The following is a 15611-nucleotide window of genomic DNA, read 5'->3' as shown; positions in this document are numbered from 1 at the left end:
GATGATGGAGATGGATTATTCCTGCAAAAAATCTTATTCCATTGGCAGATAAACTAATTTACCCGCTTAAATCAAGGACAGATACACTTATTTTAAGAAAATCTTACTTATTTTTAGTTCCATTTTTGAAGTGTGGACAGATGAGACAAAACTGTAACTTTTTTGCCAAGGCAGATCACCGTGCTTACTGTGAAACATGGAGGCGGCTCTGTTATCTGTGGGGCTGCTTTGCTCCATCTAGCATCTAGAAATGTGCTTCCTAGTGTCAGAAAGCTTAGAGTCAGTCGCAGGTCATGGGTCTTACAACAGGACAGTGTCCTAAAAACACCCAGGAAAACATTGCTTTTGTCAGATTTGTATTTCTGTGACCATTGCAGGTTTTCTTTCATTAACCGAGGGGTACCCACAATTTTGTCCACGTCAGCTAAACGATTTTTATGGATGATAATTTGACCAGATGAACGTGTTTCTACTTCATTACAGGCACAGAAACCAGCATAAAAAATATGAGGTGACCAGGAATATCAGCAAATTCTATGTCTGAACTTAAAGTTACATCAGAGAAGATTAAATGGATGTTTTAGTGACAGTTCTGTGTTTAAATGGTGTTCTCCTGTGGGCAGGTTCCCGCTGCCAACAGGTGATAAACCACTGTGACTCCAGTCCCTGCCAGAATGGGGGTGGGTGTGAGAGCCTCGCCGGGGGCTTCGCCTGCCGCTGCCCCACACAGAGCCAGGACGGCGTCCTCTACGGAGGAGCGACCTGCGACGTGAAGCTAGTCGGCTGTGAAGGACACGAATGCCTCAACCAGGGCTCCTGCTCTCCGTTCCTGCTGGACGGGACTCATGGTTACACCTGTTCCTGCGGCCCCGGGCACACGGGACCACTCTGCAACACCCCGACCACCTTTTCCTTCGAGCGCCGAGGCTACCTGTTGCTCCACAACCCGCTGCTGAACGCAGATCTGACCTGCAACATCACGCTGAGCTTCAAGACAGTCCTGCCGTCGGCGTTGCTGTTCCAGAGGACCATCCGGGGGCTTCTGCTGCAGCTTGAGCTGGCGGGGGGCCAGCTGGGCCTGACGCTGAGGAGGGAGGAATCTGAAGCAGAGAGTCGGGTCCTGCTGCTTCCACGCAACGTCACCGACGGAGAGTGGCACACGGTGGAGGCTGTGCTCTCAAACGAGGATTTAAGCCTTCGACTGCTGGGTGAGGCTGGGGGCTGTGGGAGCCGGCCATGCTACGCAGTGGCCCCGGTCCAGAGCACCCTGATGGGGCTGGGCACCTCCCCTCAGAACACTTTTATCGGGGGGACCCTCGACCATCCGAGCGGGTCCAGCAGACTCCCGGCGTCGCCTGCGTTCATCGGCTGCATGCGCGACGTGTTTGTAGACTGGCAGCTTGTTGTTCCCGGGGAATGGCTGAGCGACTCCGCCGTGAACGTGGCCCCCGGCTGCAGCCACAGGGACCGCTGCCGGGGCGAGCCGTGCCAGAACGGGGGCCGGTGTGTAAACCTGTGGCAGAGCTACCAGTGCCAGTGTGCAAGGCCTTACGAGGGGCACGACTGCGAGGAGGGTACGTTTGTAACTGGAAAACGGCAAATTGCTCTTTTTTTTGCTTTGCGTAATTCTACCTTTTCATTCTTCTACTTTTTTCAGTCAAATGTTGAAGCTGAAATGAGCCTCCAGTTCTGATTATTCAGGAATGGAGGCGGAAAAAGTTACAGCAAATGCACCAAAGTTCATAAATAGGTAGTTAAATAACACCCTTAGCTGCTTTTGTGTAACAGAATTTGCCAGACGAGTCCAATCAAAAGCCAGAACAAAGAGGCCGAGGCACAGATCCTCTTATCCGACGTACCGGATTAAGGATACAAAGGTTTCTATTTAGGAAATAATCAGATCCTGCAAGGAAACGTCTCGCAGTTTTTAACAGTTTCACAAGCTGAACACAGCAGAAAGAGAATTACATAGATCTTATATGTAGGTTTCAGATTATTCATTCATTTCTCTGTAGAATGAAAAATTCCTTTATTGTCTCCCCTGTATGAGTCTAAATCCTTTGTTTGCCGATGTAAACAGATTTGCACATGTCTACAAACTAGGAGCATCCACACAGAAACACTTTGAAGCTTACGTAAGGTATTACATGACCCGCTCTCTCTGCCTAAGCCTGTTTTTTTTTTCCTCAGTGGTTTCACTATCTAATTAGATGACCGACCCACAGCGGAAAGTGCTGACAGCTGACACTGAATGCGCTTCATGAGGGCTTGTGCCGCACTAAACCTTCCTCTGTTTGAGACCCGAGCTCAGCATTTACTCCTTAAACGTCTATCTGTGCAGAAACTCTAATCTAGCGTGAATCTTTTTTAAAAGACAGCATGCTGAGCGAACTCTTTAAACCTTTTTTTTTTCTTTTGTTGTTGTCCCAACCACAACCTACCGTGTAAATCACTGAGACTGGAACCAGCACCAAGGTATTGCTTGATTGCTAACTGGAAGGGAAAGGAGTGTAGTGCCCCCTTTAATCCGATGCTGCCAAATAAAATCCAAATCAACCAATTGCCTTCAGATGTGTCTGCATCCTTTAATATCGACGTAAATGCAGCACTTTTCAGTACATCATCCAGAAATTGAAAGAGTACAAACTTCAGACCTGCCAAGACACGGCCGTCCAAGGAGCGCATCAATCAATGAAGCAGGCAAGAGGATCGTGGTAACTCTGGAGGAGCTGCAGAGATTTGTGGCTCACGTAGGAGGAACTGTTTACCCAGCGACTAAACATATAGTCAGAGCTGCAATTAAATGGTTCAGATCAAAGTCAGTTCATGTGTTAGCATGGCCCAAAGTCCAACTGAGAATCTGTGGCAAGACTCCAAACCAGCTGTTTGGGTTAACCTCGTCATCCAATCAGATTGAGCTTGAGCTATTTCGTAAAGAAAAGCGTGGAAAAAAATTCCCTGTCTCGATGTGCACAGATGGTAGAGACGTAGGTGAGGTTTTGTCTCAGGGGCGTTGAACTGCACTGCAAAAACGGAACTAAAAATAAGTAATATTGTCTTGAAATAAGTGTATCTGTCCTTGATTTGAGCAGGTAAATGATCTGCCAATGGAATAAGATTTTTACACTTGAAATAAGAACAATTCATCTCCATCATCTTATTTCAAGTGCAGTATATATAAATATCTTATTTTAGGGGTGAAAATACTCATTCCATTGGCAGATAATCTTATTCACCTGCTCAAATTTAGGACAAAAACACTAATTTTAAGAACATTTTTCTTATTTTTAGATCCGTTTTTGCAGTGTGTGAACTGTGTACATGGTAGCAGTCAACCACATGAAATCCCAACGCACCCAATCTTTGCTCAGCACACATGGAAAGACATCTTTGTTTACAACTTAAATAAATTATGCTTTTTTTTTTGGAGACATAGAAATAATGCATTATGTGTCTTTGACAATAGTCATGTTGTGTGTCTGTGCCCTCATATAAAAACACACAATCTCAAAATGAAACAATAATGATGATGTCTTCCAGACCAGAATCTGACTTTATCCGTTTTACAGAGCACGTTCCAGCTCGCTTCGGCAACGAGGACTCGCACAGCTTCGCGGCCTTCAGCGTCACCGATGACCTGGGTCAGAACATCTCCATCTCGCTGTTCCTGCGCACACGGAGGCAGAACGGACTCCTGCTGGTGCTCGCCAGCAGCAACAGCAGCAGCCTGTACCTGCGCCTGTGGCTTGAGGCTGGCAGGGTCACGCTTCGTCTCCAGAACTCTGAGGTCCTGAAGGCGCAGAGAGCGATTCACGATGGAGAAGTCCACTTTGTGCATGTCGAGGTGCTGGATGGTCAGATGTCGCTGTATGTAGCGGGTCAGAAGCAAGGGGACGTCGAAGTAAGGGCCGTCGACGTCCGAGCAGGCGACTGGGTTTTCGTCGGCGGTCTGCCGGAGAAGAGAGCCACATCTGAGTTTGGTGGATTCTTCAAAGGCTGCATCCAGGATTTGAGGATCAACGACAGGAGGCTGCAGTTCTTCGGGCCGGACACTTCGGTGGGGTCGTATCTTCCTGAGCTGATGGAAAACGTGACAGCTGGGTGCTCTGGAGACAACGCCTGCAGCGTAAGCAAACGGTTTCAGTTTGTTTCATTCAAAAATAACTTTAAAATGATCTTCAACCAATCAATGCATCTTTAATGAAAAGGAGCAGAGAGAAGGGGAACGCTGATATCTGCCTCGTAATTAATTTTACAGCAACTCTGCATCCATTGTTACTTAATACTTTTACATCCATCTTTTTCACATTTGCTGTGATTCAATTTTACAGTACTTTAAAATATTCAAAATGTAATACCATCATAATATTTTCCAATTATTTTCATGAACTCTAACATTCAGACGTCCCTAACATTGTGGTGTTTATGTGTTTTTTGAATGCCATCATCTTTCTTTATGAAGTCCATTTGACAAATGAATTCCTTTTACTGTGACGGTCCTTTCCATGATTTTGGTTTTAAACCTGAATTTTCTTTTTAAAGATATCTGTTCCTTTCAGATTATAGTGCCTTTCTGTCTTTTTCAAACCTTTCTCGGATGTTCACACAGAGCACAGCTGTTCTACATCAATACATGCTTAAGTTTACATCCTACGTAACACCTAAAAAGATCCATATATGCAGCAAAAATATAAAGCACACCAAAATATAGAGGAGAAAATATGTTTAAAGCAATGTTGATGAAATACAGTAGATGCACTATGAATTGGCAGAAGCTGAAACTGAAGCATAAAACTGCTGAAAAAGCTGAAATTGGCCGACTGATCTGAACCTGATCTGTTAAAAGTACTTTTAGAGCTAAAAGCATCAGCAGATCTGCATTCGAGACACAATCCAACTAGAAAAAGTTAAGAAGATCTACTGGCGAAGAATGTTAGTTAAAATCAGCAACACTGCAAGCTATTTTAAGAGTAGCTTGATCGCTGCTGTGACCTAAAATGATGCGGTCGGCTAATGACCGTAAATCCCATCCACCTCAATGAAGAGGCACAAGGCTCACATTCTTCAGATGTTGTTATTTGAAAGTTAATAACATTTATGGGTTGTTGCTTTTATTATGATTAAAGTTAAAGAAGGGGGAATAATTTATTTTCAAAAACTGTGGATTGCAGAAACTCTTTATGCTCCAGCAGTAAAGTAAGGAACGCAAGGGGGAAACGGCTTGTCTCATTCATTTCTATGGGACTGAATTGTTTCAAAAAGCATTAGTAGTAAAGAAGAGTATATATTTTTGATATTTGTATGAGCACTAAAGTTGTAGATCTAACAAGGTGCCAAAAACATGCATAAGAGTTGCTATAGCATCTCTCTATAAAGCACAGCGAGGGAATTAGATCAGACTAAGCTTTTCCTGTTTAAATCAGTTAGGATTACATAAATTACTTCTTCAAGGACATAAAGAGATACTTTTTTGAGATTATATTTTATTTATTTATTTATTTAAATTCAGAAGTTTACATACACAAAGATCACTTTAAATAATTTGGGAAAGCTGATATGATGATCTTAAGGATTTGTAAGATCCTGATTAATTTACGACGTCTGAGTTAATTGTAGAAACACTTGTGGGTTTACTCTACAGCAGCACCTTAACTCACCGTTTCATTGTGTCCTGGAAAACTCAAAAGCACAGCAACAAAACCCCAGTTTACACAAATGCACTCAGGGACAAACGCCTTTGTCCTTTAGTCTGGTGTAACTAAAATGTGTTGGTCCTTAAGTGTTAGATGTGGAGGAGAAAGAGGGCGGCCTGAGAATGCTGTCCCAACTGTGAAGTACGGAGGTGGCTGCATTATGCTGTGGGCTTTTTGCTGCAGGAGGGACGGGCGCTTTTCAAAAAATAGATGTGAGAGGAAACAGCATAATTTAGAAATATTGAAGACATCTGCCAGTAAGTTAAAGCAAAAGGAAAAAATGGGTCTTCTAAATGAACAATGACTCTAATTCTGCTGCAGAATCAATAAAAGGACAAAAACGACAATTCCTGACCGAGTTTAAACAGCAGTTCTGTCACATATTAATGAAATGTTTGTAAAACCTCTAAATTTGAAGGGAATCTTAAAAAGTCTTGCTCTTGTTACTCTGCCGTTTAGGTCCTACTGAATAAAGTCTAGTCTGATTTATTGTCACACAGTAAAACAATAAAGTTTGTTTATAGTGTATGCATGTTTTTGGCACCTTGTTAGATCTACAACTTTAGTGCTCATACAAATATCAAAAATATATACTCTTTTTTACTACTAATGCTTTTTGAAACAATTCAGTCCCATAGAAATGAATGAGGCAAGCCGTTTCCCCCTTACGTTCCTTACTTTACTGCTGGGGCATAAAGAGTTTCTGCAATCCACAGTATTTGAAAACAAATTATTAAATTAAATTAATAATAATGAAAGAAATATATAGAGAACCCTTGAGTCAACATACTAACGTGTGTTTGCCGTTCACAGAGGAATCCCTGCCTAAACGGGGGCATTTGCTTCTCGGAGTGGGACGACTTCACCTGCACCTGCCCCAGCAGCACAGCAGGGCGGCGCTGTGAGGAGGTGAAGTGGTGCGAGCTGGCGCCGTGCCCCGCCGCTGCAGAGTGCAAGATGCTGCCGCAGGGATACGAGTGTAAGTGACTGCAACACACCTGCAGAGCTGACATGGCTTACGGTGAACGTTGAAGTAAAGGGCAGGTTTTCTTTGCCATGCCTAAAAAAAAAATAAGCTTGTGTTGCCTGAAAGCGAAAGTTGTTTACCTCCAATAGAAGGTAAATCTACGGTATGTTATCTAATTGATGACCTTGTTCTAGGATTTACTGGTTACATCCTTAACTTGCTTCTATTTTACTGATTGTCAGAACAGTTTTAATTTAGACGCTGGCCTCAATCTTTCCTCGCGGTGTTCCGTATCCAATCCGTAAAGCAGGATTGATCCAAAGCTACTTTATCCTTTTTCTCAGAGGGATTAGTGCCTCTCTGTCTTTTAAGTAACCCGATTTCCATTGATATGCACCATCTTTATTATTTTTTATATTGGTGCAGGAAAACTGCACAACTGAGTTATTTATAAGGTTACAGCGCCTTCATTTAGGGATGTTTAAATAATTCAAACACAGTAAAGTAAGCAAATTAAAGACGGGCTGTAAAACTCAGATCTGATTAGAAATTTTAAAACCATACAGTGACTTTTAGCGTTTGTTTTACCATCTGTGGGCCCAAGAACAGGCCGAAAACATTTTTGTGAAAATGATGGTGGCAGTGTGATGCTGCGGGGTAACTTAGAGATGGTGCTCCAACATATTGAGACGTCTGCTATAAAGGTCATGATAAAGAAAGATGTTAAGTTTTTGGACGTTGTGACGTGACGGCGCACGTGTTGAAATTGAGTCTAAAGGTAAAGTTTTAAGGCAAGGCAAGGCAAATTTATGTATATAGCACAATTCTGTACAGAGACAATGCAAAGTGCTTTACATGATTAAAATATAGGAAAATAAATCAGAATAAAAGCAAGTAGGGATAGAATGTAGAAACAAAAAAGAACATTAAAAACAGTAGAACAGTTTAACTAGAACAGTCAAAGGAAATTTTAATCAAATGTGTTTTTAATCTTGATTTAAAAGAACTCCGGCTTTCCGCACTTTTACACCTGAAGGTGGCAACACTTATACAACCTGAATATTTATTCATTTAATTCAAATAGATTTAAACATAGATTTTATTTGACTTAGCATCATAGCTGTAGCATTTATGTGGAGAACGTTTTTTTTTTATCATGGCCTAGTTTGTTTAAAGTCACAAAACCTGGCATTTTAACAGGGTTGTGAGTATCTCCTGCAGCATTTCCCTTTTTTTCCTCCAGGTTACTCCAATGCAACTTTCCTCAACGACAGCACAGTGATGGCCTTTCGGGGAAACGGCCACATTTCCCGGAACATCACCAGCCTGTCGCTAACCCTCCGCACGCGGAAGCTGAACGCCGCCATCCTGCATGCGGAGAAAGGCTCCTCCTTCGTCACGGTTTCTGTTCAGGACGGAGTCCTCTTCATGGAGCTTCAGAGCTCCTCCAGAGGCCTCCGCGGCGTGGAGGAGGAGGACAAAGATGAGAAGAGAGAGGAAGGCGTGTCGACGGTGAGCCTCAGCAGCAGGAAGAGGATCACTGACGGCGAGTGGCACACGGCCCATCTGCTAATGACGGCACCGTGGGCTCAGTCCTCTCGTTGGACTTTGGTGCTTGATGACGAAATCGAGGAAGCCAGCATCTCCAGAGGCCAGGGCAGCAACCTGAACTTCCTCAGGGAAGGGGTGGACATCTACCTGGGTGGCCTGGCTCCTTTCGCCGGCTGGTCCCTGGCTGGTTGTCTGGGCACGGTGGAGCTGGGCGGCATTGCTCTGCCTTACTTCAGACCTGCGGAGGTGAACCTCCCGCGGCTGCAGGAGGAGCAGTTCGTTCAAGCGTCACCGAAGCCTGCCCTGCCCGGCTGCAGAGGGGCGCCGGTGTGTGAGCCCAGCCCCTGCCTCAACGACGGCCAGTGCCAGGACCTTTTCAACGCCTACAACTGCACCTGCGCCGAGGGCTGGGCCGGCAGACGCTGCGACGTCCTGATAGACACCTGCGCTTCGGGCCCCTGTGTGCACGGCAACTGCACCGTCGACGGGCTCGCCTATCGGTGCACCTGCGAGTTCGGCTACACCGGGGCGGACTGTGAGGAAGAGCTGGATGTGTGTGAGAACCACCTGTGTGCCAACGGAGCCACCTGTCTGCACGGGCCGGAAAAGTACGCCTGCTTTTGTGCCGAGAACTTCACCGGACCTTTTTGCAGGTAGGTGCAGGTGTTCTGCAGCTAAGGCAGAACTCATGATTAACTACACCGCCACTGTCCGACTAAATACTTCCTGTTTTAGGTCCGTTTTGTTTCCACATGCTTAAAAGGCAAGAGAAATCAGAGAGAAATCTTTTAAAAAACAAATGTTTTAAAAAATTTTAACACTTTTTATTATTCAGATGCCTTTTAAACTGGATGAACTGGATGAAATACTTCTACGGTAGTTTTTTGGCCCATATCTCCTGACAGAACCGACTTAACTGGGTCAGGTTTACAGGCCAACTTGCTCACACACAGTAGATTTCAGCTCCGCCCACAAACTGGCCATGCGACTAAGACCAATCACTTTGTGATTGCTGCTCTAAGGCTACGTTCACACTGCAGCCTGAAGTGACCCAATTCCGATTTGTTTTCCCATATGCGACCCGGATCTGATCTTTTTATGGCAGTCTGAACAACACAGATCGGATTTTTTCAAATGTGACCTGTGTCTGTACGGCTGGGTCGCATTTATCCGACCTGTACGTAACAGATACTCAACAAACGTCACAATTCTGCGTCCTGCTATGCAGAAGAGGAAAGAAAGACGACACCCATAGCGGACAACAATGAGGAGAGCAGTCAATGGAGAGAAAGCTCCGGTTAGAAAAGAAATTAAAGATCGCAAAATACGCGGCAGCATTATAATCCATGTTTATTTCCACAAACACTGAGGACGCTTGCTACGTGTGACGTCATCGCATCCTCAAACTACGCATGCGGGACACTTAAGTTGTATGAATTCAGTTCACACAGGAGATCACATACAAGTCACATATATTTGGAAATGTGAACGACCAGGCAAAAAAATCCGATTTCGCAAAAAAAATCGGATTTGAGCATTAAGACCTGCAGTGTGAACGTAGCCTAAAAAAACATGAAATGTTGTCATTAAACCAATTTGTAGCTAAGGGTACCGTCACACATGAGGTGTTTATTATGTTTAAAACAAACTCTGGTTCTGGTCACCTCTCTGTGCGGTTCATTTGTTTGGATGTGAACGCAGCAACCGTACCAAGACTGTTTGGAGGACGCGGTCAATGAAATGTAGATCAGCTCGTTTAAGGAGTGCGCCTCATTCCACCTCGATCTGACACAGCAAACGGGTATGCGATGCACTTCCTGTATTTAGATATTTGTTGCATTTTAGGATGCAGTAGAGAAAAACAAAGGCCGCTCGGAACCCTATGTAACATTTAGGAACGTCGCTTTGGAAATATGTTTTGGCATGAGAATTTTGACTGAGCTAATTCCCAGAAGCGTGCTAATAAAGGGGGAATACATTCTGCTTCCTGCGTTTACATCTGGCTCTCCTTCCCCCAGGCACGTCTGACCCAGTAAACTGAACGTTCTCGAGTGTCTTTGCTTCGCTCTGAGTTTTCTCTGTGTGAAAAGAAACTGAACCATCAGAAAATAAAAAGTTAACAACTAACAATAGTTAAAAAGTTAACCTCATCGACCGTTTCAGACCAAAATAAAAAAGCTATAGATGTGAAAACGCTGTGCTGTGGGAGCATTCTCAGGTTCTATGGCCACGGATGTCTCGAGATATTGCTGCAGTATTTCCACATAACGTATTTCTCATGATTCCATCTATATGCTGACGTGGACCAATCGCTGCTGAATCAAATCATGCACAACTTCATGCAGCCAACCAGTGTTTCACAGTATCATCCTCAGGCTTACGAGCTGCCCTCTTTCTCTTCACCGTGTAACAACAGTCAGTATGGACAAATTTCTTTTAGCTCCCTTTGACCAAACGGCATATCTCAAAATTGTTGTTTTTTTTGTCTCTGAGCACGTTTGCAAACTGCAACCTGGGGTTTTGTTACGTTTCGAGTTGCTTCTTCATTGCTGAGTGGCGTTTTTGTCCATGTTGCTGCAGGACTTGTTTCACTCTGAATATTGACTCTCCTAACTTCAGCAGCATCTTCACAAGAAATGTTGTTATTGTTCTGGGGTTGATTTTGACAAAAATCTGTCTTAAAAGATCGCGGCATTTCTCTTGATTTTTTTTCTTCTTCATGATGTCACAAGGAAAGTAGTGTGTTTGAGTTTTTGCCTTAAAACTCATCTACTTTTGTGTCTCAGTTTAACGCAGACTGCAAATAAAGCACGAAATTATCATTTGGGCTTTCCCATAACGTTAAAAGGCACCACAATCTTAACGTACTCAAACTTCTGACTTCGATTGAAGTAATAAAATACTCAAAAAAACCTCTCTTGCCTATTGTTTGACATTTATAACATTCATACATATTTTGTGTATTAATCCCAGCTGACCTAAAAGTTTTGTTGCATTTATTTACAGACGATAAGAAATAAAGATCATGCCTCTTTTTATGCAGGGTATGTAAATATCTGGTTTCAACACCATTTTCCTTGTGTGTATAAAGTCTGTGAAAAACGAGGATAATCAGACGAAAAACATTCTCCCTTTTAAAAATATGTTCAATGTGCCAAAGATGTCTTCAAAAAAAAAAAAAAAAAAACAGAACTAAAACCTTACTTAGTAAACACAAAATACACAAATAAATGCTCCAAAATCGCGCAGCCAAGGGACCGCAGCACAACACAAAAACAAAATCCTTCACTGTAAATGTCTCCACGTCTCTGCCTCTGTTCAGCACTTCAACCGCGGTTGCAGTGAGCGTCTCAGAAGCTGCGTTTCTATTCTAGTGTCAGCCAGAAAAGGCCTCAGTCTCTCTGGTTGGGCGCCAGTTTCTCTCTCCCTGTCATCTACAGTTTGCCTCTGAGAACCAGCGGGGGAACGCCTCCAAACATTTATCCCGTAAACACACAGCCTCCTGCCTTTTTTGCCTCTTTTGCACGGATGAAATCGTTGCAAGTGTCTCGCTAAGAAAGCAGCAAGTGAAGCAATCTCCCTTTACTGGGAACATCTTCGCTGTATAGTTTTCATCAAAATGACTTTCCTTTTGTTTGTCTCACTTGTTTGTGCTTCTTTCTTCCTCCTTTCAAATCCCCCCCCCCCCTCTTTCTGTTGCTCTGCAGTGAACGCGTGGAAGAACCTCCTTGGTACATCGTTGTCAGAAAAGTGTGAGTTTTATTTTTATTTATTTATTTCTCCAGCGTTCCCAGGTGTTTGTTTCCTGTTAGATATTTGTCTCTCACATGTCATGCACAGCACATCCTGTTCTTTTGTTCAGCTGTGTGCAACAAAATGCCAAGAAAAGCAAATATTAACACTCCCTCTGACTATGTTTGTTGTCAAAATGAGCCAGCCGCTCTTTCAAATGAGTGACAGCTGTTGTTCAAAATGTTCCCAACCATCCAAACAGAAGACTCCCCAAACAAAAATGTACCTTTTTCAGAGATAAGTGCCTATTTTTATATTCACTGTGGAGTGACTTTCACGTTGCAAACAGAAGGTTGTTGAGAGATTGTTTGCTTGTTGATTCCTGCACTTTGGATGTGACAATATGCTGGTCAATAATCTTATTATGCTGCATTTATTTTCTTTTTGTGGAAACGGCGCGCGGCTAAACCAGTCAGCCGTAATAATGCGACTCAAGATCTAAAACCGGAATATTCCAAAGTCCTGAAAAGTCTGAAATTTGCATTTATCTATTGCTTTTCCATTTAAGTATTGCATAAAAAGATGAAACAGTTCGGTAAAAAATGTTTGACGTTTCTACTTATTATTGCTAATTCCTTTTCTTAAAAGATTAAATGTGTTTGTTATTGACTTATATTCAAAAGACAGACTTATCTCTGATGTACAAAGTCAGAGCGTTGACATTTTAGGTGTCAGTACTTGGTTTTTGAGTTCTTGACTCCTAAACTAGATCAGCTGTTCTTAAATTGAATGTAATTCAAGGGGGTTAGGAGGCTGAAAATAAGGCACTGAAACTGCTAGTTTTAAACACTACTTTGCTTTAAAGACTCCTTTCTAATGTGAAAAGCCCTAAGATTATAGATTTTGTTATTGAGCTGATCTAAGCCTGTCTATTTATCTTTGTTTACTTTAATTACTGATCTGATTACTGTCCAAACCTCTTCAAGATAAATCTCCAGACTTTTGTTTTTTTAAATATTACTGGAAAACTCAAGGAAAACAATTGTGGAAGTTTTAAGATGTTAATTTTGCTGGAACCCTGTAAATAAAACACCAACAACACACGTTTGCCTGCTGGTTGTTCTCTGTTAGAAAGCCCAAGCTGCCTGTTTCTGTGTGTGGCGACGAGACCAGAAACTACACCTGCTTCAACGGAGGGAACTGCACTGACCGGGAGCTCTCCTGCGACTGTCCTCCAGGATTCTTAGGTCACAGGTAGGATGAAACTGGTCCTTCCATGTGACTGAGGTAACAGGTCCAGCACACTAAACCAGATAATGCCTTATGCAGAAGCAGAAGTATTGCTCCTCCTGCTGGGTCTGGGCTCTTCTCTCGACGGGACGTACCCATAACGTGCTCAAACGCACCCTCTCTATGGTGGCTCTACTCCAGGTTCACCCTGGACAACAACTTAGGAAAGAATAGCCAATAAAAAGTACCAATAAAGATCCACTTCTGAGATATAACACAGTGCTAAATGTATGTGGGGAGAGTATATTTGTTCCAGTTTGTTTTATATATTTTCTTTTCCATTGGGCCTTTTTCTGAGTCTTGAGAATAAAGAGAAAGGTAGTTTGCAATTCCGCCTAACAACAAAAAAATTAAGAAAATCTATTTATAGAATAATGTAAACGTATTTAAGAACAATACTTTAGTGACAAATTAACAAAATGTTAAGGCAAGTTTATCTGTATAATTCATTTCAGCAATAAGAAAATTCAAAGAGCTTTAGATGCAAACATAAAATAAAACGTATTGAAAAACAGCAGATTGCAGACATCCAGAGTTAGGACCACAGAATTGGGTAATATGCTCTAGTTTCTTGGTTTTAGTGAGGGAGCTGGAACGATCTGGACCAGCTGCAGCTGTCTGATCGACCTATCAGCCCGACCCGAGTGGACTCTGTGGCAGTAATCAATTAGACATAAAAGGTATGGATGAGTTTAAGATCCCACTAGGACATCAGTCCTTTGTTGTTCCTCAGATGAGAGAAAGTGGACTTAGTAATTATCTTTGCTTCTCTGAAGCTACAGGTCCGACTCCATCATCAAACTAACATTTCAGGCCTGTTTAGTGGTTTCTAGCTGTAATAAATGAAGCTGTGTGCTAACGCCCAATCACTCCGCATTTGAGCCAAAAACAATTACTTCTGTTTTGTTTTTATTCAACTGAGGTAAGTTATGGCGCACCCACGCATTGGTTTATTCTAGGCATTAACTCATTCATTAAATGGGTTCAGTCACCAGGTGGCATTGTAATGTACAGCAGTGTGTCGTCTGCATAGTTATGATAACTCGTACTGCTTTTATCTGTTATATTAGCACAGAGATTTTGCAGCATTCTTCCATGGAAGAGCACAAGCTTTACCTGGAAATACTCACTAATGGTAGTCTTATCTCCTGGACCCTGTAAATATAAATTTGTTTCTGGAACGTCCTGAACACCAACAGTCTTGTCATCTATATGTGGAGGAGAAAGATATGGTTATAGGAGGTGTGAGTGGGGCGTGGCGACTTTTGGTAGATGCTGATTTAATGCCAGGGGCTGGACGGTGACAGTGGTTATGTAGAGAAAATGCGAAATCTTGACAAGGTTTTTTTATGTTGTCAGTGAAATCCGGGCAAGGGTTAGTCTGCGCTGAGTCAGTGGAAAGGTGGGAGGGGTTCAGGGGGAAGAAGGTGGAGGGTAATCCATACGTTGTCCTGTTGGGAGTTTCCTCTTTGTAGTGATGAAGATGTCTGTTTTGGGTCCTCTGTGGGTCATCCTCATCTTAGCTGGCTGCAGTTGTCATTCAGAATGCAGTTGTTGCTCCTATAAGCGAGAGAGGTTTCTGGTGTCTGATTCACAGAATGAGAAAATGTTGGCAGTAAAGAGCTGTTCTCCAGATTTATTAGGACCAAAATCTATCTGCCTTGAAAAGATGTCTGCGTTCTCTGAAAGTTTGAATTGGTCAATAAAGTTCTGATTTAGCAGAATGTGCATCTGTGAGACATTTGTTGAGCATCAGCAGCTAAATGTCTCATCTCCATGCTGAGGTCCACTGGAAAAGACTTTAATATTGAAACCCTGAACCTTGTTTGGCAAATGGATGAAATTCTCTTTTATGACTTCCGATGGTTGCTTCACAACATAGAGAGATCTTGTGTATATGATGAGGTTTTCCACTGTTGGATGCTCATCCATGAACATCAGTATTTTCTCTGAGATACCAGACATCGTGCCTTTGTGAAAACTAAGTACCGCCTTTTTTTTTAGCTTACTGTAAAAACATTTAATCTTATCCATGTCTCCATGACCCACTATTAGGGTTTGTTGCTTGTGAGAGCAGGAACAAAAGAATAATTTAACAAAACAATATTAACAAAAAAAAAAACAGACCCTAAATTGGAGCCCTGCAGGACACCTTTAGCAATTTGACTGAATTAGTGGAAAACCTAACACATCTTCCATTATTTTGCATTTTAGATGAAAAGTAAACCTTGGCAACTTGATTTAAAGACACTGGTTAATACAATTTTATTAGTTCACCTGTTCTGAATAGAGAGATTATTACCTGACCCTTACAGGTAAATGCATATCTGCAACAAGAGAACAAAGTACATATTTGTTAAAAAATGAGAGGATAAGAT

At 42.6% G+C, this 15611-nt stretch overlaps 1 protein-coding gene across 2 annotated transcripts in view; it reads left to right on the top strand.

Moving 5' to 3' along the window:
- Positions 1-15611, top strand: part of crb1 (crumbs cell polarity complex component 1) — a 38276-nt gene that overhangs the window by 9776 nt on the left and 12889 nt on the right. For both annotated transcript variants that reach the window (XM_012853609.3, XM_021311166.2), the window contains 6 exons: positions 624-1574; positions 3570-4126; positions 6507-6672; positions 7904-8864; positions 11919-11963; positions 13075-13197. In XM_012853609.3, the coding sequence (XP_012709063.2) occupies positions 624-1574; positions 3570-4126; positions 6507-6672; positions 7904-8864; positions 11919-11963; positions 13075-13197 (2803 nt within the window). The remainder of the gene's footprint in view (positions 1-623; positions 1575-3569; positions 4127-6506; positions 6673-7903; positions 8865-11918; positions 11964-13074; positions 13198-15611) is intronic.

This window comes from Fundulus heteroclitus, chromosome 9 (genome assembly GCF_011125445.2).
Source record: "Fundulus heteroclitus isolate FHET01 chromosome 9, MU-UCD_Fhet_4.1, whole genome shotgun sequence".
Classification (NCBI taxonomy): domain Eukaryota; kingdom Metazoa; phylum Chordata; class Actinopteri; order Cyprinodontiformes; family Fundulidae; genus Fundulus; species Fundulus heteroclitus.
This window is presented reverse-complemented; position numbering and strand designations above follow the sequence as displayed.